At 45.8% G+C, this 22877-nt stretch overlaps 1 protein-coding gene across 4 annotated transcripts in view; it reads right to left on the bottom strand.

Annotated features, from left to right (window-relative positions):
- Positions 1–22877, bottom strand: part of PKD1 (polycystin 1, transient receptor potential channel interacting) — a 184869-nt gene that overhangs the window by 59566 nt on the left and 102426 nt on the right. For all 4 annotated transcript variants that reach the window (XM_081965355.1, XM_081965352.1, XM_081965353.1 and 1 more), the window contains exons 18-26: positions 19388–19676; positions 17439–17655; positions 12470–12629; positions 11306–11458; positions 10664–10808; positions 9199–9798; positions 8305–8470; positions 7821–8073; positions 4433–4628 (exon numbers count right to left, since the gene is read on the bottom strand). In XM_081965355.1, the coding sequence (XP_081821481.1) occupies positions 4433–4628; positions 7821–8073; positions 8305–8470; positions 9199–9798; positions 10664–10808; positions 11306–11458; positions 12470–12629; positions 17439–17655; positions 19388–19676 (2179 nt within the window). The remainder of the gene's footprint in view (positions 1–4432; positions 4629–7820; positions 8074–8304; positions 8471–9198; positions 9799–10663; positions 10809–11305; positions 11459–12469; positions 12630–17438; positions 17656–19387; positions 19677–22877) is intronic.

Raw genomic sequence — 22877 nt, 5'->3', positions numbered from 1 at the left:
AAAGTTGAGCCCAAACTCTGTTACTCCAAAGCGTCTCATTACTCATCCAAGCAACTTCATCAATCAGAGCAAAATTAGTTAGGCAGAGAGACAGAGAGTCGCTGGAATGTACCAGCTCTCGCCACACCAACTTCAGAAATTCCTCCCCCAAATGGTTTGCAAGATGTCAATGAAGACATCCAGTCATCCAGGCCAAAGGTGTCTAAAGGTTGAATCATGGCTACTGGACCAAGATGTGTTCATCTCAGACGTTGCTCGTTGCTCGTCCAAGTGGGATGTAAGGGAAGAGAAGGGCAGTCAAATATAGTGCCAGATCTGCCATCCCATTGCTTCACACTTCGCTTTGATGGCATCCTGCCACAAAAAGGGAGGAGGAGGGAGGAAGGGAATGTCAGGAGGTGGGAGTGACACGAACCAAAGGGGGCCAACCAGAGACAATGGTTGAAAGATCCAAGGACATAGGCATGGGAACGGAATGCAAACACCCACCAAAGAAGTGCCAAACTTTAGAACTGTTACCAAACATCTAGTCTGAATGCCATTGAACATTTAAGAAATGAACGGGAGTGGGGAGAGCTAGGAGAAGGGAAACTCACTGGGTTTATGTGGGAATATTCAGATCTGGCTTTGCCATTTGGCTTTAGTAAAAGCATGCCTTTTGCTACAAATGGAGTCCAGGGTCTTTCTTTTCTGAACGCCCAAGCTGGGATAGGCTTGACAGATTGCTTTATAAAATCCCAGGAGGTGTCCTGGGTGATAGTAAATTTGCCTGGCATCTTTAGGGTGGAACAGATGCTGGTGCAGTTCCAATTTCCCCCTCACTAGGAGAAGAGTAAATATTATACCAGGGGTGTCCAAACTTGGCAACTTTAAGACTTGTGGACTTCAACTCCCAGAATTCCCCAGCCAGCATGGCTGGCTGGGGAATTCTGGGAGTTGAAGTCCACAAGTCTTAAAGTTCCCAAGTTTGGACACCCCTGTATTATACAAAGCTCCTGTCACGCCCATCCATTTAAACTGCACAATATGTATTCGATTGCCAGCCAAGGCTCCCCATAACTTCCAAAACTCGCACTGCCTAGTTCTATAACTAACTATTACAGAGAAACCCATCAAAGCACTTCAGTGAACAAGGACAATCCATTTGCTCACAAGGAGAAGTTTTCTCCTTGGATATCACAAAAAAATCAGCAAGGGTTTAGGTTTTTTTAAAAAAATAAAATAAAATAAAAAAGACAAAAAATAAGAGCTTACATCAGTCCCAAATTCTGTTGACAGCAGATGTAAGATGGCAGACTTTCTAATGTTTTTCTTCTGCCAACCGAAATCTAAAGTCAACAGAAAGTCTCATTTCCCATCACAACAGCTGTTGGCAGCTGCAGAGTTTATTCAGGGGAAAAACAAGCCATTCCACAGCTATGGGACAATCATTTCAGAACGTTACAAGACTATGAATAAGCTTTCGGTTTTGCCAGACACGCTCTCCCAAGCTGGTGTGTGAAGCAAATTCTGGGCTGCTTTAACAGAGGGATAGAATCAGGAGGACGTGAAGCATTAGTACCACTATATAAAGCCTTAGTAAGACCACACTTGAAATTCTGCATCCAGTTTTGGTCACCACATTATTAAAAAGTTGTTGAGAATAAGCATAATCTTTATTGTCATTGTACTTAAATGCAACGAAATTGGTTCTGGAACCAACGAATCTGGAAAGACTGCAGAGAAGAGGAACTAAGATGAGACTAAGAGACATGAAGAACGGTTGCAAAGAATTGGGTTTGGCTCGTCTAGTGAAAAGATGGATGATGTGATAGCAGTCTTCCAGTATTTGAGGGGCTGCCACAAAGAAAAGGAAGTCAACCTGCTCTCCAAAGCACCTGAAGGCAGGGCAAGACACAATGGATGGAAACGAATTAAGGAGAGAAGCAACCTGGAATTAAGGAGAAACAGTGAGAACAATCAACCAGAAGTGGTGGGTGCTCCCTCACTGGAGGCTTTTAGGAAGAGATTGGCCAGCCACTTGCCTGGAATTATAGAGGGTATAGCTGGCTGGAGAATTCTGGGAGTTGAAATCCACAAGCCTTAAAGTTGCCAAGTTTGAAGACTTCGATTTAAGTGGAGAGATTGCAGAGGAAGGGATTACAAGAGAGTAAATTATGCTGGCTGGAGAATTCTGGGAGTTGAAATCCATAAGTCTTAAAGTTGCCAAGTTTGAAGACCTTCGATCTAAGTGGAGAGATTGCAGAGGAAGGGATTACAAGAGAATAAATTATGCTGGCTGGAGAATTCTGGGAGTTGAAGTCCACAAGTCTTAAAGTTGCCAAGTTTGAAGACCTCTGATCTAAGTGGAGAGATTGCAGAGGAAGGGATTACAAGAGAGTAAATTATGCTGGCTGGAGAATTCTGGGAGTTGAAGTCCACAAGTCTTAAAGTTGCCAAGTTTGAAGACTTCTGGTACAGGGTCTCCTGCTGGAGCAGGGGGTTGGACTAGAAGATCTCTAAGTTCCCTTCCAACTCTGTTATTTTGTTATTCTGTTAAATCTTGGGCCTATTGGTCTTGTCTCAAAGCCTGTTGGTGAAACTTGGGCTAATATAAGAAAAGAGGGGGTGTAGGGATTACTCCCCAGGAAACTTATTCTTGAGCAAAATCATGTGCCAAACAATTCAGAGAGTTTGGGGTTGTTTTTTTTCTCTCTTTGGCAAATACAGGAACCTACTTTTCTATGGGGCACTTCCCTTGCAGGATCAGGTTGCAGGGACATTGGAGCAGCAACTGCCCCATTTGTGGGAGCCCGGGACGGCTGCCTCTCCAAACAGGAGCGCCGGATCCAATATTCACTATCTTGCCAATGTTCTAATGGGAGGGGATATTTGTTCTGGAGGTCTCCCCACAAAGGATGCCTGTGTTCCTTAACAGCTGCCAGATGTTCTCCATTCTGCCCTTGCTTACTGGACTCCAGGAGAGAGAGCGGGAGAGAGGAGGGACTTTTCCAGTCCCCTGCCCTTCGGATATGTTAAGATTGCAGCTATAGCTTTCTCCAGGCAGTCCAGGTCAAAGTCAAGGGTTGGCCATTATATGTCAGAAAATCTAGAGGGCATCATGCCAAGCAGGACTCACAGTTGCCGTAACCAAAAGTTATTCTGATTCTTCAACAAGATTTATTAAGACGGAGAGAGTGAAGATTTTAGCAGCTAAACTATTGCTAGTTTTGAAATTATTATTATTATTATTATTATTATTATTATTATTATTATTATTATTATTATTATTATTATTATTATATAATTTATTCATTAAACATGAAACTCTTAGGAGTCAGGAATTAGCTCTTTGCACCAATAGCTTAGTAGGGTTACAAAACCATCTCCTTAGTCCTTATCAGTCACATCTGGTTTAGAGCGGCGGTGTTGCAAAAAGACAAAATAAAAGTCAAAAGTTAATAAAAGTCTTTGGTTTGGTCCATTGCTACCACGTGACCTCACATGTCCTTGCAACCTTCTGATATGCTGGAAACACAGAGTATGACCTGCAGCTGAGGAAAAGGTTGCTCGTTCTGGAGTAAATGGAGGGATGTGCAAAATGAGCTCCATTGGGGAGTGGCATTTTAACATTTTATTTGGGGTTAGCCAGGTAAAAAAGAGGCAGAGATTCAATCATGTGGACCAGTGGTGGGATTCAATTTTTTTCACTACCAGTTCTGTGGGCGTGGCTTGGTGGGCGTGGAATGGCTTGGTGGGCGTGGCAGGGGAAGGTTACTGCAAAATCCCCATTTCCTCCCGATCAGCTGGGACTCGGGAGGCAGAGAATAGAGAGGGTGGGGCCAGCCAGAGGTGGGATTTGCCGGTTCTCCGAACTACTCAAAATTTCTGCTACCGGTTCTCCAGAACTGGTCAGAACCTGCTGAATGTCACCTCTGATGCGGACAATATCTTGACATCTTCTCCCCACAGCTGCCCCACTCCATATGTTCAGTTGTACGTCCCCACAGCCTCTCCAAGTGATTTGGCATTTTTTTGCTTGAGTTTGCACATATTATTCATAAGGAGAGGACTTATGAATTGGCAAAGCTCTCTGTGGTTTTAAGAAACAGACAGACCTGTCCCCAAGAGATGGGCAGAAAAGAGGGCTCCAGGGAATGATACGTGGATGGAATCCAGCCTCAGTCCCAAGGAGGGCTCACCTGCATTCCTCAAAGCCTAACCAAGTGGTTGATAAAGAGGGTCACAGATCAGTGGTGAAATTCAATTTTTTTTACTACCGGTTCTGTGGGCGTGGCAGGGGAAGGACCCCACAAAATCCCCATCCGCTCCCCACTCTGGGGCCAGCCAGAGGTGGTATTTGCCGGTTCTCCGAACTACTCAGAATTTCCACTACCGGTTCTCCAGAACCTGTCAGAACCTGCTGGATTTCATCCCTGTCGCAGATACTCACCTGACCCTTTGCCCCAGCCAGTCTTCACCAAGATTTCGTATCTGTACAGCCCGTTCTTCCCACAGAAAGGGATCGACCCCACACGACTGATGTCTATCAGATCCAATTTGTGGACAATCACAGCTGCCATGGAGTAGGTCACCAGACAGACAGCGCAAGTCAGCAGGACGATGTAGTTGAGCCCGGGGCCGGGAGGCTGAAGGGAAAGGCAGTGGACATTTCAGAGAACGGTGACTTCCTGCTGCTTACCAGGTCAAAGTTCAGCCGGCGCTTAAATCCACATTTCAGATGAATTTTGGCAGTAGCAGATCTGAATACCTTGACCCAGGAACCTACCTATATCACCATTAAAAAACAACAACCAGGAATTGGGTTTAAATTGTACTATATACTATTTTACCCTTTGGATATTTTCAGGATGTCCAATAATGTTAATTTCCTCCCAATTGATAACATGGACATTGGGTGTTTGTGTATCTGTGTGTGCTCAATATTCAGATTATCAATTGGGGGAAATTAACAATACATTATTGGACATCATCAAAATATTCAAAGGGTGAAACAATCATTCTCGCTGCTTCTGTGCCATCTGGCTAGGAGTGGATAGAGAAGCCGAGAAACAGACTTCGATCCAGCGCAAGGAACAAGAGGGGAGATAAAACCTTTGTCTTAAAAGAGAGAGTCATGGATTAAGGCTGGAAGGTAAGAGAAACCCTCACACCCCCAAATGTTTCTCCCTTGCAAGGAAGGGCATATTCAGCCTAGAAATGAGCTTGCTGAAAGAGGGGCGAGGAATACAGACCGTCCTCGACTTACAGCAGTCCATTTAGTGACCGTTCAATGTTACAATGGCAGTGAAAGAAGTGACTGATGACCGTTACGATTTCACACTGAAAGGGCCAGCATCCCCACGGCAACATGATCAAAATTCGGACGCTTGGCAACTGACTCGTATTTATGACGGTTGCAGTGTCCCCGGGGGTCACACAATCACCTTTTGTGACCGTCTGACAAGCAAAGTCAACAGGGAAGCCAGATTTGCTTAACCGTTGTGTTACTAACTTTAACAACTGCAGGTATTCACTTAACAGCTGTGGCAAGAAAGGTCGTTAAATGGGGCAGAATTCACTTAACAAATGTTTCACTTAGCAACAAAAAAATTCAGGGCTCAATTGCTATTGTAGGTCGAGGACTTCCTGTTCAACCCTCAGGTTTTATAAGAGAAGACGGTCAGAAAATGTGATCACATGACCCCAGGACACTGAAACCGTCAAAACTATGAATCAGTTGACACCTCGTTGCCCAGTTGGGCACCATTTCTACAGGTGCATCTGGCTGAGGGTCTCCAGGGCACCAGAAGCAGCAGAGATACTCTGGGCACAGAGAGGAGGAGGGGTGATGGCAAAGGGCCGTGGATAGAGGACCTGACCCCTCGTAACTTCTCCGAGGGCACAAGAGGAATCCACCCGGAGGATCTAGAACAGCTTGGGCTGAAATATTATAGAAGGGAGCTTGGACAGGACTAGAATTTGCACACTCCTTGCTCGTGAACAATTTGAGATTTGTGGGGTTCCAAATATCCCCCCCCCCAATAGGGGAGAAGCATGCCCAACTCTGGAAAGAAATAGGAAGTCGAGGCACGGGGAGGGCGCAGCAGTTTGCGCAAGAAAAGCCCTCCCAAACAGCAGAGGATGGGAAGGAACCCACCCTTGCCACTGAGACAGCCACCAAAGGTGCTTAAGGAGCGCAACAAGTGAAAGGAGGAAAGACCCCCCCCCCTTTGGTGGGCCAAGGACCACAAAGCAGTGGATGAGGGTCCCATCTCCAAGGGAACGCCCTCGGCAAGCCTTTGATCCCCAGCCTATCCCTGGCCTTGCTGTGCACCCCAAGAGCTGTGATAGTTGGGGTCTTCATGAAAACCTTTGGAAACAAGGGAAGATGAGGCTGCTCCCAAGTGGTGCTGCTTTTGAGTTAATTCTTAATTATCTTATAGTACACACTGATCATATTTTCTGGGAAGAAATAAAGAACCATCATATATATATATTTATTTGCTGATAAATAAATGGAGACTAGTATAGATCTATTTCAAGCTATTTAGCTCTCATCAGCTAGCTATACCCTTCCGGGATTCGAACCTGGGCTGTTTTTACATATTAGACAGTTGTATTAACCTCTAAGCCACAATAAGGGAGGAGAGCTTGTGGCTTAGAGGTTACTACAACTACCTAATATGTAAAAACAGCCCAAGTTCAAATCCCAGCAAGGGTATGGCTAACTGATGAGAGCTAAATAGCTTGAAATAGATCTATACTAGTCTTCCTTCATTTATTTATCAGCAAAAATATAACACAAAAATGGTTTGTCGTGTTAAGCCACTGCCTGGAAGACTCCTGGAGTGGGACTAAAAGGCAAAGGGAAGCAGTATGCTCCCTTCCATATTTGGGTACACCAGATGATTTGACAAATTTTTATATATATTTGTATATATATATATATGTGTGTGTGTGTGTGTGTGTGTGTGTGTATTTGTATGTATGTATGTATGTATGTGTGTGTGTATATATATATATATGTGTGTGTGTGTGTGTGTGTGTGTATTTGTATATATATATGTGTGTGTGTTTGTGTGTGTGTGTGTGTGTGTGTTTGTAGATTTTCACGGGTGTTTGTGTGTATATATATATATATATATATGTATGTATGTATGTATGTATGTATGTATGTATGTATGTATGTGTTGTATTTGTGCTGATAAATAAATAAAGGGGTTGCAACACAAATACATATATATGTTTATATATATATATGTGTGTATATGTTTATATATATATGTTTGTAACTTTGCTGTACAAAGGAAAATTCAAGAGCAAAACAAAAACTTTTACAAAAAAAGCATATTCTAATAGAAATATCTAAAATCAAACAATATATGTATATTTCTTTAAAACACAATTCAATTTCTAGGTGAATGCAAAAGGCCATACATTAAAACAGGACCATTTGCGTGGTAAAAGTTAACTGATTGAAATGAAAGGCAAAGGTTTTTGAAAAATAAAAGGAATTTAAAGGGCAGCTTCCTGAAATGAAGGACTGTCTCTTGTGATCGAGACAGATGGTCACCGTACGTCTAGGTTTGGCCCCTGAGCTATTAATGTTGAGGTGACCAGATGGAGAAATTGCACCTTTCCATTTGCGGCCGGGTTGTCCTTTCCACAGGAAAAGGCTTTAAGGAAGAATCGGACCCATCCGCCAACTTTCATGCAAGAGGAGAAGTGAGCTCCTTTGACCCAAAAATAACAACAGCGACGCCAAGGTACAACAAATTAAAAACAGAAGCAGCGCGTAACACCAACAGCATCCATCAAAGCTCCACGGCTCAACTCACTGGCTTTATGAACTGCACAGAGTGTGAGGGGACGAAGAGGCTCGCCCCGAAAGCAGTCAGGTGCTGGGTTAAGCACACGGCCTTCTCCGGAGTGGCCCCCTCCAAGGGAGCCATGCCCTCTGTCTTCCAGCGGGCCTCTTCCGTGTTGAAATACTGGCACAGGGAGCTGTACAGGCCCAGAGTCACCTCCACGGGAGACCACACGAAATGGTTAGTGATGTTCAAGTGATGGTCTCTCGCTGTGTCTGCAATCCTAAATCAGAGAGGGAACATGTCACAAGGTGGGGCAGGAGGGCAACGGTCCTGTTGGTGGCCATGGGGCTCACTTGCACCCATTTATCAACCAGGAGGCCGGCCTTGGGGGTAGGAAAGCTTCCTCACCCGCCACTCTTTTGCATCCCCTGTGCTGGCCATCAGTGAGCTCTACCTCACTTCCTCCCTGGGAACCAGGCCATCTCCCTTTGGCCCCAGAGGTCCCACTCACCCTGGGGGAACAAAGATGGTGTAGCGCCGTGGGTCGCCCTGTGGCCCCTCCTTCATATCCTCTAGAGAGATCTCCTTGGAGGCTGTGCAGTTGCGCTCTCCGGTTTCAGGGGAGTGAAAGAGACAGACAGCAAGAAAGGGTTCCTTTTCCCGGGAGACGTAACGATCTGTCAGAGAGGAGACACCGTTGGGTCCCAGCTAAGAGAGCGACTCCCTAGCCAGACGCTCACCAGTCGATCCACGTGGGGCTTATTTGAAAGCAGGAAGGGCTGAGAAGCAGGGAGCAGCTTCAGGAGGGTCTGCTGCCTGGGAGAAGGTCTCCTTGGAGAAGGGTACATTTTGGAGCTCTTAAAGAGGCTGTCTTTATTTCCTCCCTCCCTCCCTCCCTTTGCTGACATCGAGACTGAAATGATGATGATTTATGGATTTGTTTATATGTAACAGATAGGATATGGGGAGAAGAGATCATTTCTTGTATTCTAAAAGAAAGTGATACGTTATTAAAATTGCTGATATCTGTTGTGGTGAAGGAGAATATGATAACTTTATACATTTCTTTCCTTTCTCTTTTCTTTTTCTTGTCTCTCTCTCTCTCTCTTCTATTCTATGTTCCACATCTTCTGTTTTTTCTTTTTTATTATTTTACAGTATTTTTATTTAGTTTTTTATTGTTGTAAATCATACAATAATAAAATTGACAAAATTATTATTAAAAACCAAGAGTGGCCTCAAGGTTGTGCAAGCCACCATGTTCCCCTTCCTCAGGAATCCCTCGAACATGCTCTCTCTGCCCTGAGCAGGGGCCAGGCAAGATGATCTCTCCCGCCCTCTGATCCGGTGCTTCCTTGACCCAAGGCCCAACAAACACACAGGGGGCTCTGAATCAGGCGCCTACCTGTGGCGAGGCTGAAGGTGATCTGGAAATACAGCCCAGCTTCCGTGTTGCTGTTCTCCATCGAGACCACCACGTGCACTGAATTCTTCTCCTCCACCACCACCGTGCCCACGGTGATGTTCTTCGGCCCAGAGTCCACAACCGCCACGGTGATGGCTTTGTCCACATCCAGGCTACCGACTGCTATTTCTGTGCCGTTGTTGCTCTGAAACTCCATGGAGGCCACATCGGAGGAGACGCTGTGGTTGGTGATGTAGCCAAAGGGGAAAGGGTTGTAGTCGACATGGAAGATGACCTGGACGACGTCCGTCAGGTCGGAGAAGGTGGCTCGGAAGGCCTGCGGGATAGAGAACTGGCAGCTGGGGGTGTCCCCGTAGCAGAGCAGGGCATGGGGGTCGGCTCGTTTCCCTCTGGCCGTGATGTTGCTCCCGGACAGCTCCAGGGGCTCCTCGTTGAGCACTCGGGACTTCATTAGGATGCGCATCAAGTCGGTGGACAAGGCGTAGGCTTTGGAAGCCACCTGCTCCCGATTCGGAGTGCTAGACAGCTCCAGCCGCTCGGACTCCTGGGAAATGCCGTTGACGAGGTGGATCAAGTCTCCTGCAAAGCAACCTGCCAAAATCAGGACCAAAAGCATTGTTGGCATGCAAAGTCCCCCACCCCCACCCCACTGAAATCACCGCCTGCCACTGCTGCTCCGCCACTCGCCGGAGGGTTTGCAGAAGTGCTGCTGCCCCTCCACATCGGACTCAAAGGGGAGGATGCACCTAATTATTTTCCTCTGCAGGGGGGTCTACAGCCCTGACGGTGTAATCCCAGCACCACCAGTTTCTTTTGCCGCAATGCTTTGTTGACCATCTCCTGTGGACAACCCTTGAGCTCTCACGCCACTTTCGAACAGGAAGAACCACAGTGGTTTTTGGCATTTTGTCATCGCGCAGGCTCACATTGCACAGGTTGAATTTACAACTACAGACCTTATCAGGCTTGGAGAGCTGCCAGGCCAATATCTTCCAAACTCAACGCTGTACAAGAAAATACTTGGCAAGGAGTCTCTGGGAGTCACGAACAAATTCACACTAATTAAGCGAACAAATTGTCTCCTGCAAACTCCACTCCCCTTTCGCTCCTCTTTATTCCCTATGGGAAGAGCCTTTTACCGTCCACCTGTGGCCTTACTCCCGAGTCAGCCCTTGTTCCTTAACTGTTCCCTTCTCCTGGCAGCTCTGTGCATGCGCACATCAGGAACAGGCTCCAGCTGTTCTTCTGCCCCACTGATCTCCGACTCCGAAGGCAGCTAATAACCGTCAGGCGGCCCTGGCCACCTCTCTGACTCCAATGCAGAGCCCTTATCAGAGCTCTGCTGGCTACTGGCAAGTCACAACAAAGAGTGTATTTCAGGGCACCCGGCCTCCATCCCTTCTGGGGCCAGCCCCACCTTCCTCGGGGGGGGGGGGGGGCTCACCCATAATATCGAGGATGTTGTCAGCAATGGCTTTGGGGGTCATGGTTCCTTGCAGGGTCTCCCCTTGAAGAATGGTCATCATCGTTTCCAGCTTCCTCAAAGTCTTTGTCAGGCAAGATCGACAGACAAACTCCTTACTGGCCACCTGCGAATCCAACGCACAAGGGAACCAAGTCAGGACACCAACATTCCTGGTCCTCACGGGGCTTGAGTACCTTCACCACTAGACCCAACTGTTGAGAATACCTTTGTGTCCATTTACAAAAGAGAAGAAAGGAAGAGAAAAAACTAGGAGGCAGGAATGGATGCTAAGGAGGAGATCACCTAAAGACAGAGGTGGGGCACGATGGCCCTTTTAGGACTTGTGGACTCCAACTCCCAGAATTCCGGAGACAGCCGGCTCAGGAATTCTGGGAGTTGGAGTCCACAAGTCCTAAAAGGGCCATCGTGCCCCACCTCTGACTTAAGACTTTCTGCCCATTCTCTGTTTCTACTCTCAGCCCATTTTAAACCAGGGAAGCTCACCTCCGCCCTTCCCCTTGTGATTCTCAACATACTGGGGTGTGAAGCCCATTTGAGCCAGTCTAGGCACACACACACATACACCCATCCCAGCCTTCCCCCTGTGCCCAAAACGCCTACCATACACTGGGCCAGCGCAGCCACAATCTGTCGGATGTCATCCACTGTGTTGACATTCAAGGAGATCAGGGTTTCGGTAACATTTTTTCGGATCCAGATCTGGAGGGGGGCATCGGACTCGGCTCCCAGCTTTGGATGCACAGAAGATTCGTGCTTTGGGTGGGAGGACAGAAAATGAAAAGTCAGCTTCTATCAGACCTTGAGGGAGGCAGGACAGGAAACAGACCTCCCACGGAGGCAGTTTGCAAGAAGAGAAGCTCAAAAGCCAGTTGGAGTTTTCCTTACACCAAACCAGGGTAGATTTGATTTAAATCAAGTTGATTTAAATCACAATTTAAATCACTAGTAAAAAGGCTTGATTTCAATCAACTCGATTTCAATCATAATTTTTAAAGAGCAACTGTCATCTCTGTCCCGCAAAGATCACGATTTAAATCACTAGTAAAAAGGCTTGATTTAAATCAACTCGATTTCAATCATAATTTTTGAAGAGCAGCTGTCATCTCTGTCCCGCAAAGATCACGATTTAAATCACTAGTAAAAAGGCTTGATTTCAATCAACTCGATTTCAATCATAATTTTTGAAGAGCAGCTGTCATCTCTGTCCCGCAAAGATCACGATTTAAATCACTAGTAAAAAGGCTTGATTTCAATCAACTCGATTTCAATCATAATTTTTAAAGAGCAACTGTCATCTCTGTCCCGCAAAGATCACGATTTAAATCACTAGTAAAAAGGCTTGATTTAAATCAACTCGATTTCAATCATAATTTTTGAAGAGCAGCTGTCATCTCTGTCCCGCAAAGATCACGATTTAAATCACTAGTAAAAAGGCTTGATTTAAATCAACTTGATTTCAATCATAATTTTTAAAGAGCAGCTGTCATCTCTGTCCCGCAAAGATCACAATTTAATTCACTAGTAAAAAGGCTTGATTTAAATCAACTCGATTTCAATCATAATTTTTAAAGAGCAACTGTCATCTCTGTCATGCAGCCTCATGCTACATAACTAAGCTCCATTTCATGCTGAATAAACTACATTCTTCTCTGTGTCTTTCCAAAACCGTGATATTTTCTTATAAAGTATTAGGCAAGTTAGTTTAAATTTTAACTTCACAAAGCTGACAAAAGACACCAGAATCCTCTCTCCATAAGTTCATACCTCATTTAAGATGGTGATGAGAGCCAGTGAATACTCAATAACAGGTTGGGGGTCACTCTGCTTGACCAGGCCTTGCAGTATCACCTCCGTCTTGTTGTAAAGCCACTGGGGAAGACTGTGGAATCCCTCTGGCGTCCTGGGCAAGGTGATGACCATAGGCCTGGACAGGAAAACAGCAACGACTATCACATAAAATGCTCTACGTCTGATAAAGTAGCTATGTTCCTAATATGCAGTTCAGGGAGGGTGCTTGCTTGTGTTTTAAATACGAGGGAGCATTGAAACAACCAACTGGCAAGGATACAGTACAGTTTAGCAAAAGAGGATATAGCACAAGTGAAGGTTACAATCACTAGGATGTTGACAGAGACTCACTTCCCCAATCAGGCATCAGTTTCACCAATTGTCAAACTGTTTCCAGGCTCAGAATAAAGTGGGGAGTACAACGTTAAAGTTCTAAAGAATATGCAATGAGGTATTCAGGATGTTGTCTACCTTTCTACAAGCTACTCCATCCTGAATATTATTAGCCTCTCTCGTTCGTTCCCAGAAAAGACTTTGTGCCACCAGAAATCAGCCTTATCTGTGGCCCAGCAACATGGAACTGGCTTTTCCGAGGATAATTTCCAGGCTTTCCCTGGGTTGCTACAATGCAGGAATTCCAAAAAGTGACTTCTCTCATTCAGACTTCCTTATATTTATTGTTACACTTGATTTCTAAGTTAGCTTTATATTCTTAATCTTCCTTGGCAATTATTTATTAGTCTGCTTATCCATGAAACAGAGATCTTGCAATGGTCTTTACTTCAAATCTCAAATCCTAAAGGACTGAGCACCCACTACTCTTTGCACCTCAGGCTTGTTGGATATACTTGGATGCCTGATTTAATCAGTTCCCAAATACTTAGCTAGAGAGGACGCAGTAGCGCAGTGGCTTAATGACGTTAGAGCTGCCAGCCAGAAATGGTCTGCATCCCAATGGTTCGAGTCCAGCTCTCTGAGACTGGATGAGCTCTTGCCACTTGCTCCCTGGCTGCTGCCCACCCAGCAATTCAAAAGCAGGCGATATTGCGAGTAGATAAATGGGTACCACTTTGTTGAGCTAAATCTAGCTGTGTGCAGAGAGTGGAAGTCGATGCTGGACTTGGCCGGATGCGAGGCAACGCAACGCAACGCAACATGAGACGAGGTGAGATGAGACCAGTGGAGAAACCCAAAAGAGCCATCAGCCCAAGTGCCACTTGTCAATTGGTGTAAGCTAGTTCCCCCCATGGATAGGCACTCAAGCGCCAAACAGAATGAACTAGCAATCCATTCCGTGAATTCAGCATGTCCAGCATTTGTAGATTTCCCTGATATATACTAAACAAGCAAACAAAGAAATAAAGAAACAACCTATCTAGAAATTGCTCTGAGAAAAATGCAGACCAAGAGATGCTGAGAAGGCACGTGCCAAGCGGAAGACGGGAATATCTTGGAGGATAAATGGTCCAGGAGGCACATTGCCACTTGTCTTTGGCTGCAACCCATTCATCACCACACAGCTGTCCTTAGCAACTCGGACAGGACACTGGATTCTTTCTTGAAAGAAATACACTGAGCTGCACTTTTGTCACTGATTTATAACCTCAGAGGGTATTGATTTCCTAGGTTAACCGAAGTGGCAATTTGTATTAAAAGAGCAGTACATCAAGATGAACGAGAAATGAATCTTCCTTGGCTTCCAACTTTTGCTCATGGACCACAATGGCAGCCTAGGGAACAGCAAGGTAATTGGGGAGGGGGGTTGTTTCCTCCTGGGTGAAACACCCCAGAAGCAGCTTGCAAGACACAGGTGGAACACCCAGGAAACAGTGTGGCACGTGATCTTCTAGGACATCCAGGTTGACTATATGTGGCCAGCAAACAGCAGCAAGATTATCTGTCTGTCAGACTTGTACATTCACAACTCCAGTGTTTGGGGCCCAGCTCAATTTTCTTTCTGCAATTAGGTACCATAGCAGTACGACTGCATTTCCAAGCATCAGACATACGCTTTCTTCATCACCCTTAAGAGATTGATTTTGTCTGCAAATGAAGAGTAGCCGTTTCCAGTCGGTTTTACAATGCTTACAAGGAACCATCTGGCATTATTTCCTCCACTTAAGGATTAAGTATTCACTTTCCCCATGTAGCATCCCATGAGGGAAGCACACGTCCCTCGTGTTTCAAAGGCATTGTCGCCAACACTTCATGAAAGCAATTGGTGCCCAAAAGTATGGTTATAAAACAGTGGTCCACATATGTGTATGTGCTGAGAGGGAGGGGGGAAGAGAGAGAGAGAGAGAGAGAGAGAGAGAAAGGGAGAGAGAAAGGGAGAGAGAGATGGATTTGAAGGAGAAAAGGGCATTATAAGAATACAATGCATGTTCCATGAAGAGAGCTGACATAGCCAGGTAAATGCACCCAAGCTGAAAGTGCTTGCCACAACTCGCCACGCTCAACTCCCTGCAGCCAACTTGCAGCGGCCAGTTTGCCATGGAAAACTCACCGCAGGACAAGAATCTTTAAAGGAAGGACGCCGAAGGAGGACAAAACAAAATGCGAATGACAAAAATCAAAATAATTTTTAAATTATTTTAAATAATTAAATTGAATTATTTGAACTGTCCCTTGGCAAGTTGTCCCATTGCAAGTTGGCCATGACAAGTTGCCCTGTGGCGAATTGCCATAGACCAGGGGTGTCAAAGCCCAAGGCCCGGGGTTCTTAGATCTGGCCAGTGAAGGATCGGCCCACGGTGCCTCTGCCAGCAAAAACGGAGCTCAGGAAGGCTGCAGGCGGTCCTCACGAGCTCCATTTTCACTGGCAGAGGGTTGCAGGAGCCAAAAACAGCCAAAAACTGAGCTCAGGAGCCTGTTTTCACTGGCAGAGCGGTCAGGCGCCCCCGACACAAGTGACATTGAGCTGGCCACGCCCACCAAGGTCAAACACAACCCTGACGCGGCCCTCAGTGAAATTGAGTTTGACACCCCTGTTGTAGACCTCCGCCAGAGCTGCCCAGCTGTGGTTAGGACTACACGGAGCCTGCATTGAGGAAAAAGAGAGGCACCAAGATAATGCAAGCATCGCAACGAAGAACGCCGCATTTCTCAGCTGGTGTAAGTTCTGCTGACAAAGCACATTTGCCCTGTCTCTTATGCTAGGCATAATTTACTCTTACTTAAGCGGAAGAAAAAGAAATGGAATACTTTTTCTAATCTCAGACTCTGGAAATTTTATCATCATGGTAAACCTTAACCCTATCCAGGTTTCTGAGATTTCAGCAGGCACTAGACGCAAGCATCCGAGTCCTCGTGACTAGAATCGTAGCTTGCAAATTACATGCTAGTTTGCCTCTATCTAAAAGAAAGCATCTGGAACTGCTGAAACATTTCAAATATATGCTTATATAGAAAGGACAACTTATCATAGGTGTTGGTTATATAAAAAAATAAAAAGCACTGGAAAGGAATAGGCAGCATTATTCAGAAAAAAAAAAAAAAACAAAATTTGACTTGAGGCTTCTCTTTTTCTTCTATTAGGCACCTTTCCAAAACAAATAAATAAAAATGTCACAGTTTATTAAGAATTATGCTGATAGCTGCAAGGACAATTTTGGCCCAATGTTGGAAAAGAGATACTTTGCTGACAGAATCAGACTGGAAACTGGAAAGTTAGGGAACATGCAGGGGTGGCAAAATTCACAATACTGTACTGTATTTATCCAGAACAGAAGCTGGGCTGAATTTAAGCAAGATTGGCTTCTCTCCCGGCAGCAGAACGTAAGGAAAGATTCTTAGAAATATGTTTTTAAAGGGGAAATATTTGATATAAAGGAAATAACCAGAAACTAATACTCATATATACTTTGATATAATACAAGTTGAGTATAACAAGAAGGAATGTGGAACTTAATATTGCTTTTACTGATTGTTTTTAACATTTTTTCTTTTAACATATTTTTTAGATAAATATGGCCATTCACATCATATCACATCAATTACAACAATCTAGAATTTTGTAAGTGATTACAGTCATTTTTCAAAATGATATGACGATTTTAGTTTTATATATTCAATTAATTACTTAACCAATGAGATAAGGAATTCTAAATTTGGTAACAATTGTAAATTCTCTACTTATTAGTTTGTTATTTTCCAGACACTGAATCTCATCTCATTTTCTTCTATTTTCCTTTTATGTTGTCTTTCATTTTATGCTTCAAAGGTTTTAAACTACAGGTAGATGCAAATAAATATGCATCCACTTTTAGAAGTACTTGGATGGGAGGCCACCGGGAAATTCTAGGGCTGTAGGAACTCCCCACTCCCTCACCCCAGATTTTTGCCACAAAGCCTAAATAGGTCTGTCCATGAGGCCATCAAAAGCCACATTTACCTGCATTCCCAGGTTGAGCTTTCAAGACCAAACTGAACGGGAAATGAATCCTGCCCAAAAGCCCTTTGTCCCATATTTCTCATGCCCCTTACAGTCTTTTCAGGGTATGATTCTGCCAATCGTGGGCCAGAATATGTGGGCCCAGGAGAGAACCCCTGAAGGCCTTTCTTGCCTTGCAGTGGGGCAGGGCAGAAGGGAGAGGGAGCCCCCTGATCCGAGGGCTGAATGCAACCTCCAATGCTGCTACAAAATGCTGCTGTGATTTTCTCAACCATTTGCCATTGATGCAAAGGTCTTGCTAGAGTTCCTTCTCCAAGGTGAGGGGAATATGCAAATGAAGGCCCTGCATGAGATGTCACCCTCTCCTCTCAAAAACCACAGTTGTGGCCCACTGTGCAAGTCACACACATCTGGACTGATTTTCAAAACAGCAGCAAGGGAGCAAAGATGAGGATTTACTGGCTTTTACAAAACTCCGGGGAGAGTTTACGGCACTAAGCGGCATTCCTCCACGCCTGCTCCTTTTTTGGCTTTGAAAAAGGGAAAAGGTACCTTTTTATGGCCACCACTGTTGCTCCCAGTTGATCCTGTACAAGCACCGAGACGGACATGCGGGAGCCATGCTCTCGGAATCCGGGGGGCAGGAAGGCCGCGTGGGCAGGGTGGCTTCCTTTGTACACCAAGAATTCATCGCAGTGGCCAGGGCGGCAACGGGTGGCCATGAGGATGTACACCAAGGGGGGGTCTTCTCCCACCGAATCTCTCCAGCCTGCAGCCAAACAGTGCATGTTATTTATTTATTTCTTAGATTTTTAGACCGCCCCTCTCCCAGAAAGGGACTCGAGAAAGTGAGAAAGCCTACAGCAGCTGCCCCCAACCTTTCCGGCTTGGTGGCCCCGTGCAAGGGAGGGGGGAGGGAAAAGGGGATGGTTCCGTGTGAGTGACAGACATTTGCACATTTGTGCACACAGCTCTATCTGTGTGAATGGCAGGCACATGTGCCCGCAGCATGCACAAGGGGAGCTTTGCACGTGTAAGACCACACCTCGAACACTGCATCTAGTTTTGGTCACCATATTACAAAAAAGAAGTTGAGACTTTGGGGGGGGGGGGAGTGCAAAGAAGAGCAACGTAGATGATCAAAGGCCTGGAGGCAAAAACATATGAAGAACGGTTGCATGATTTGGATTTGGCCAGTTTAGAGAAACCCTTGATAGCAGGATTCCAGTATTTGAAGGACTGCCACAGAGAAGAGGGGGTCAAGCTATTCTCCAAAGTCCCAGAGGGCAGGACAAGAAACAATGGTTGGAAATTAACCAAAGGAAGAAGCAACCTGGAATTAATAGTGAGGACAATTAACCAATGGAACAGCTTGCCTCCAGAAATTGCGGGCTCTCCATCACTGAAGGTTTTTAAGAAGAGCCTGGACAGTCACTTGTTTGAAATGGTATATAGGACCTCCTCAGTGGTGAAATCTAAAAAACATTCCTACCAGTTCTGTGGGCGTGGCTATGTAGTCATGTGACTGAGGGGCCATAAGACAGAAACTCACTTTAACTATGTCCTGCAGGAGCAGGGGGTTGGACTAGATGACCTCCAGATCCCTTCCAGCCCTGGATTGCTGTGCTCTTTCAAGGTATCCTATGTAGCTGCCTCTAGTGCCAGGTTTGTGGTCCTTCCTCCCTCTCCTTTTTCCCTCCCTCCCTCTTTCTCTCTCTCTCTCTTTCTTTCGCAGCACACCCCCCCCCTCCACCGCTTTTTAAACCATTTTTTCCCTGCCTATTTGCCCGAACCGGCAGGAAAAAATTGCTTTAAAAAGCGGGGGGAAAGCTTCTGACGATTGCACGGCTCAAAGCTGAGCCTCGCAATCCTCGGAAGCGTTTTACTACCGGTTCACAGAATCAAGGGCAATTGTCCCTACTGGTTTGGCTGAACCAGGAGGGTTGAGCAGAGGGCAGGACTAGAAGACCTCCTTCCAGCTCTATTCTGATTTTGCCGCTCGTGTGAGTGGAGTTGCATGCACTAGCTGCTTGCATGGCCTGCTTCTGAACAGGTCACGACCTGGTAGTGGGCTGGGGCACAGTAATTGGAGACCCCCTGGCCCTCAGGAGACACTGGCTCCTGTCTGGCTGCTCCATAACCAATGAGGATTTGAATGAATTAAGAATAGGTTATGCAGCTCCAGTTGCAAACCCCAATCAGCTATAAAGGTCACTGTTGTTCTTTGTGTCCAGCTCTGTTAAGGGCCAAGGAAATCAAGAGATTCAGGAAGTTCAAATGAGTATAAAGATTTATTGCAAGCGTAAGTTCTCTACAAGAATCTGAGCTACTAACAGTCAAGGAAAACGAGCGGGAATTAAGAAGGCGTTCAAGGTGAGGTGGAGTTAGATCTCTCGTGGGTGCAAAGGGACTCATGACTGATAACGTGTTTGACCCCTCCCTCAGGATCAACCTAGTCATCTCCTACATCCCCATGGGACACAGGTGTTCCACATTCTTACCTGCACATTCAAAGTGTATCTTGGTAGCCAATGCTTGGACAGGACTTGCAGGCGAAAGCTGGCACGATCCCCCGAAGGGAGGCTGGTTGGGAAACAGGTCGATGGAGGCATAGCCTTCTTCCCCAGTGGCCAGGTCTGTGATGTAGAGACTGAAGGTGTACCCCTCCCCATCCTCCAGAGCCCACGGACGCAAGACGAGGCTCATCTCGGCATCCCCCGTGGAGGTCGATCTCTTGTTCAGAAGCAGAGATTCATTTTTGAAGCTCTGGGCTGTCCATCTCGGCTTAGTCTTTAAAAAGAGAACAAGGGAGGGGGGGGGGAGAAGATCCCCAAGATTTACATTTTGTAAAAAAAAAAAAACTAATTGCAGTTTAAAGTATTGTCCCTCTATATTTTGATAAAAGGAGGAGGGTCCATTTTCAGTCCCTGGCCAAATTTGGGGCTGACATTTCAGCCCCATTCCCAGGCATTTGATCCAAGGAAAACCGGGAGATCAAATCGTTTGACAGGAGATCTTCTCCAAAATCAGATGTGATCCACTTTGTCAGAGCTGGAAGCCATCTTTTTACCTTTGGGACTTCAGGCCTGCCACATTTTCTACTGTGGGAAAATGGGAGGGGGGATTATACGGAGTATGGATGATATGTAGTCATAACAACATTCCTTTCTCAGGGAGTCAAGGCCATCTTGCCCTGCAGCTGCAGTGAGGCGACTGGGAGGCCTCTCCAGTGTTGGACGGTGCCTGATTGGGCCATGTGATGGACATGTGGGTGCTGGGCAGGGAACTAAACTTTCATTTGGTTGGGGAAAACCTGGAAACCTTCAGATTCGGGTTTTCCCAGATGTGCCAATAGGACACCTCTAATAAAATAGAACTTTGAGGAAGCTCAAGCCTCGGAGTCTTCTTTCCTTGGGGGTCTTACTTGGAACCCTGACAGACTTCAAATGTCTTGCATTACCTCACCTTCCAATGTACGGTTTCAGAAGAAAAGGCCCGGGAAACCTGACAAGGAGATATAGATTTATTTATTTTTACCAGGCACCACTGATTTCATTTAGATTGGCCTCCAAATTAAATACAGGACGGGACTGCAAGCCACACGGTACAATGGCAACGCTACACAAATGCAAGGGAGATTGTGGGAACCACAAGGATGGGATCACTGAGACGACTGGCGTGCATTTTCTCAGACTCCCGGATTTTTTGAAATAAGAAATTTAAGACTTTATCCAGCTGGAAAATGACCTCATAAATCTCAAAATGGAGCAGCCGGCTGAGAGGAAAAAGCACAACGCTGCCTCCGACTGCAGAAATTACTGGCGTACAAAATATGCTGCAGGTTTAAGCATCGGCTCAAATTCTGCTCCCGTCTTCCCACCCTCCCTCAAATTGGGGCGGGGGGGAGGGGGAGTGTGCGGGACCGACAGGCGCTTCCACTCAATGCTTTGCTTAGTTTGTTTTTTTTTCTTCCCTGACCGTAGTGCATTTTTTTAACTTGAAAAGGCAGCCAGGATATCGGGGCGATGGGGAGAACAAAAAATGATCTGTGGAAGGACAAGAGCTGATCTCACAGATAAGCCTCGCTAGGCAAGCGGGAAGAACAGGAAACGTGGCTGAAACCGCTAATGAAAAGGTTCCAGCTGGATTCCGCTGAATCCCTTGACGCCGGCAGTTCCACGCTGGCAGTTCACCTTCAAGGAGACGCAAGGGGCGAGGCCGAGGTTCTTGAGACAGAGGAGGAGACAGGCCAAGCCTGCTGGACCATTCTCGCTGGGCACTAGGTGAGTGATGGATGGAAAGACCCCAAGGCCAAGGGGTGCCAATTCATGGAAGATGGAGTCTCTGCTTTACCGTAGAGCAAGGGTCTCCAACCTTGGCCACATTAAGACTTGTGGCCTTCAACTCTGGGAGTGAGAAGGCCACAAGTCTTAAAGTGGCCAAGGCTGGAGACCCCTGCCACAGAGCAAAGACTTTAAGGAGAACTTGCAAAAGAAAAAGAATGCCCCTGGTTTCTTGGCCCTGGGCAGCCCTAAAGGCAAACAGGGATTTGTACAGGGGTGGGATTCAGCCGGTTCAGACCAGTTCACGTGAAAACGGTAGTTCTGGCAATCAGTTGGCCCCGCCCGCCCACCCCTGCGCTAGTCTGTCCTCTATTTCCTTTGTTTGAAGCCCGGTTTTACTCACTCGTGCTGCAGGAAAAGATAAGTTTTAGAGCTGTTTTCCAATGGAGTGCACATGCGCAAAGCGTGCGCTCAGCAAACTGGTTGTTGCACCGATTGACTCCCACCACTGGATTTGCATCTGTATTTTGTGTAGGGGTGTGTGTGTGTGTGTGTGTGTGTGTGTGTTGTCCTTAGCCAAATCACTATCATTCGGAAGGCTCTTACGTCATTTATTGCTTCTTTGAGCCTCAAGAGAAAACCATCCTTATTTCTATACCTACGTAGTAGCCCAGTGTGGTTCTTCTTTGATGATGCCAAAAAAAACGGGCCTCACAACTTGTAAAGAGGAAAGGACCACACCAAAAAATGAAAAACAACTGCAGGCCACAAAGGAAGAGCTGGCACACTGACTAGCTCTTCGGTGGCAAAGCAACGTGGCAGAAGAGCTGGTGGTATTGCTGAAGCCTGGAGGTGTTGGAGACGCTTGGCAAGCCCGTCTTTCACAAAATGTTGTGGAGGACTGCCAACAACATTGCGAGGAAGTCTAGACTGCAACATCGAGGGGTGGATGAGAAGATGTCTTGCTGTGAGCTAAGTTGTTAAAAGGGCCTTCTCCATATGCTTCAAAGAGGGGGAAATAAAATCCCTTTTTGACTAGAGTCGTCTGTGTGCATCTTGCAGAAAAGAAAAAAGGAAAAAAAGGAAACAGAAAAAAGGAAAGGAAAAGAAAGGGAAAAAGGAAGGGAAAGGAGGAGGGAAGGGAAGGGAAAGGAAAAGGAAGGGAAAAAGGAAGGGAAAGGAGGAGGGAAGGGAAGGGAAGGAAATGGAAAGGGAAAGAAAGGGAAAGAAAGGGAAAAAAGGAAGGGAAAGGAGAAATATAGACTCCTATATTTCCTGTCAAAAATGGTATAGGGTCTCCTGCTTGAGCAGGGGGTTGGACTAAATGACCTACAAGGTCCCTTCCAATTCTCTTATTCTATTATTATTCTAAAAGAAGAAGAAGAAGAAGAAGAAGAAGAAGAAGAAGAAGAAGAAGAAGAAGAAGAAGAAGAAGAAGAAGAAGAAGAAGGAAGAAGAAGAAGAAGAAGAAGAAGAAGAAGAAGACGAAGAAGAAGAAGAAGAAGAAGAAGAAGGAGGAGGAAGAAGAAGAAGAAGAAGAAGAAGAAGAAGAAGAAGGAAGAAGAAGAAGAAGAAGAAGAAGAAGAAGAAGAAGAAGAAGAAGAAGAAGAAGAAGAAGAAGAAGAAGAAGAAGAAGAAGACCCCTTAAATGGCCCAGTAACGCCAAAGAAGAAGCTCCTTCTGGAGCAGGACGACTCCATCCCGCAGG

The sequence above is a fragment of the Natrix helvetica genome (genome assembly GCF_964273705.1).
Source record: "Natrix helvetica genome assembly, chromosome: 13".
Lineage (NCBI taxonomy): Eukaryota > Metazoa > Chordata > Lepidosauria > Squamata > Natricidae > Natrix > Natrix helvetica.
The sequence above is the reverse complement of the archived record's forward strand: the minus strand, read 5'-3'. Positions and strand labels throughout refer to the sequence as shown.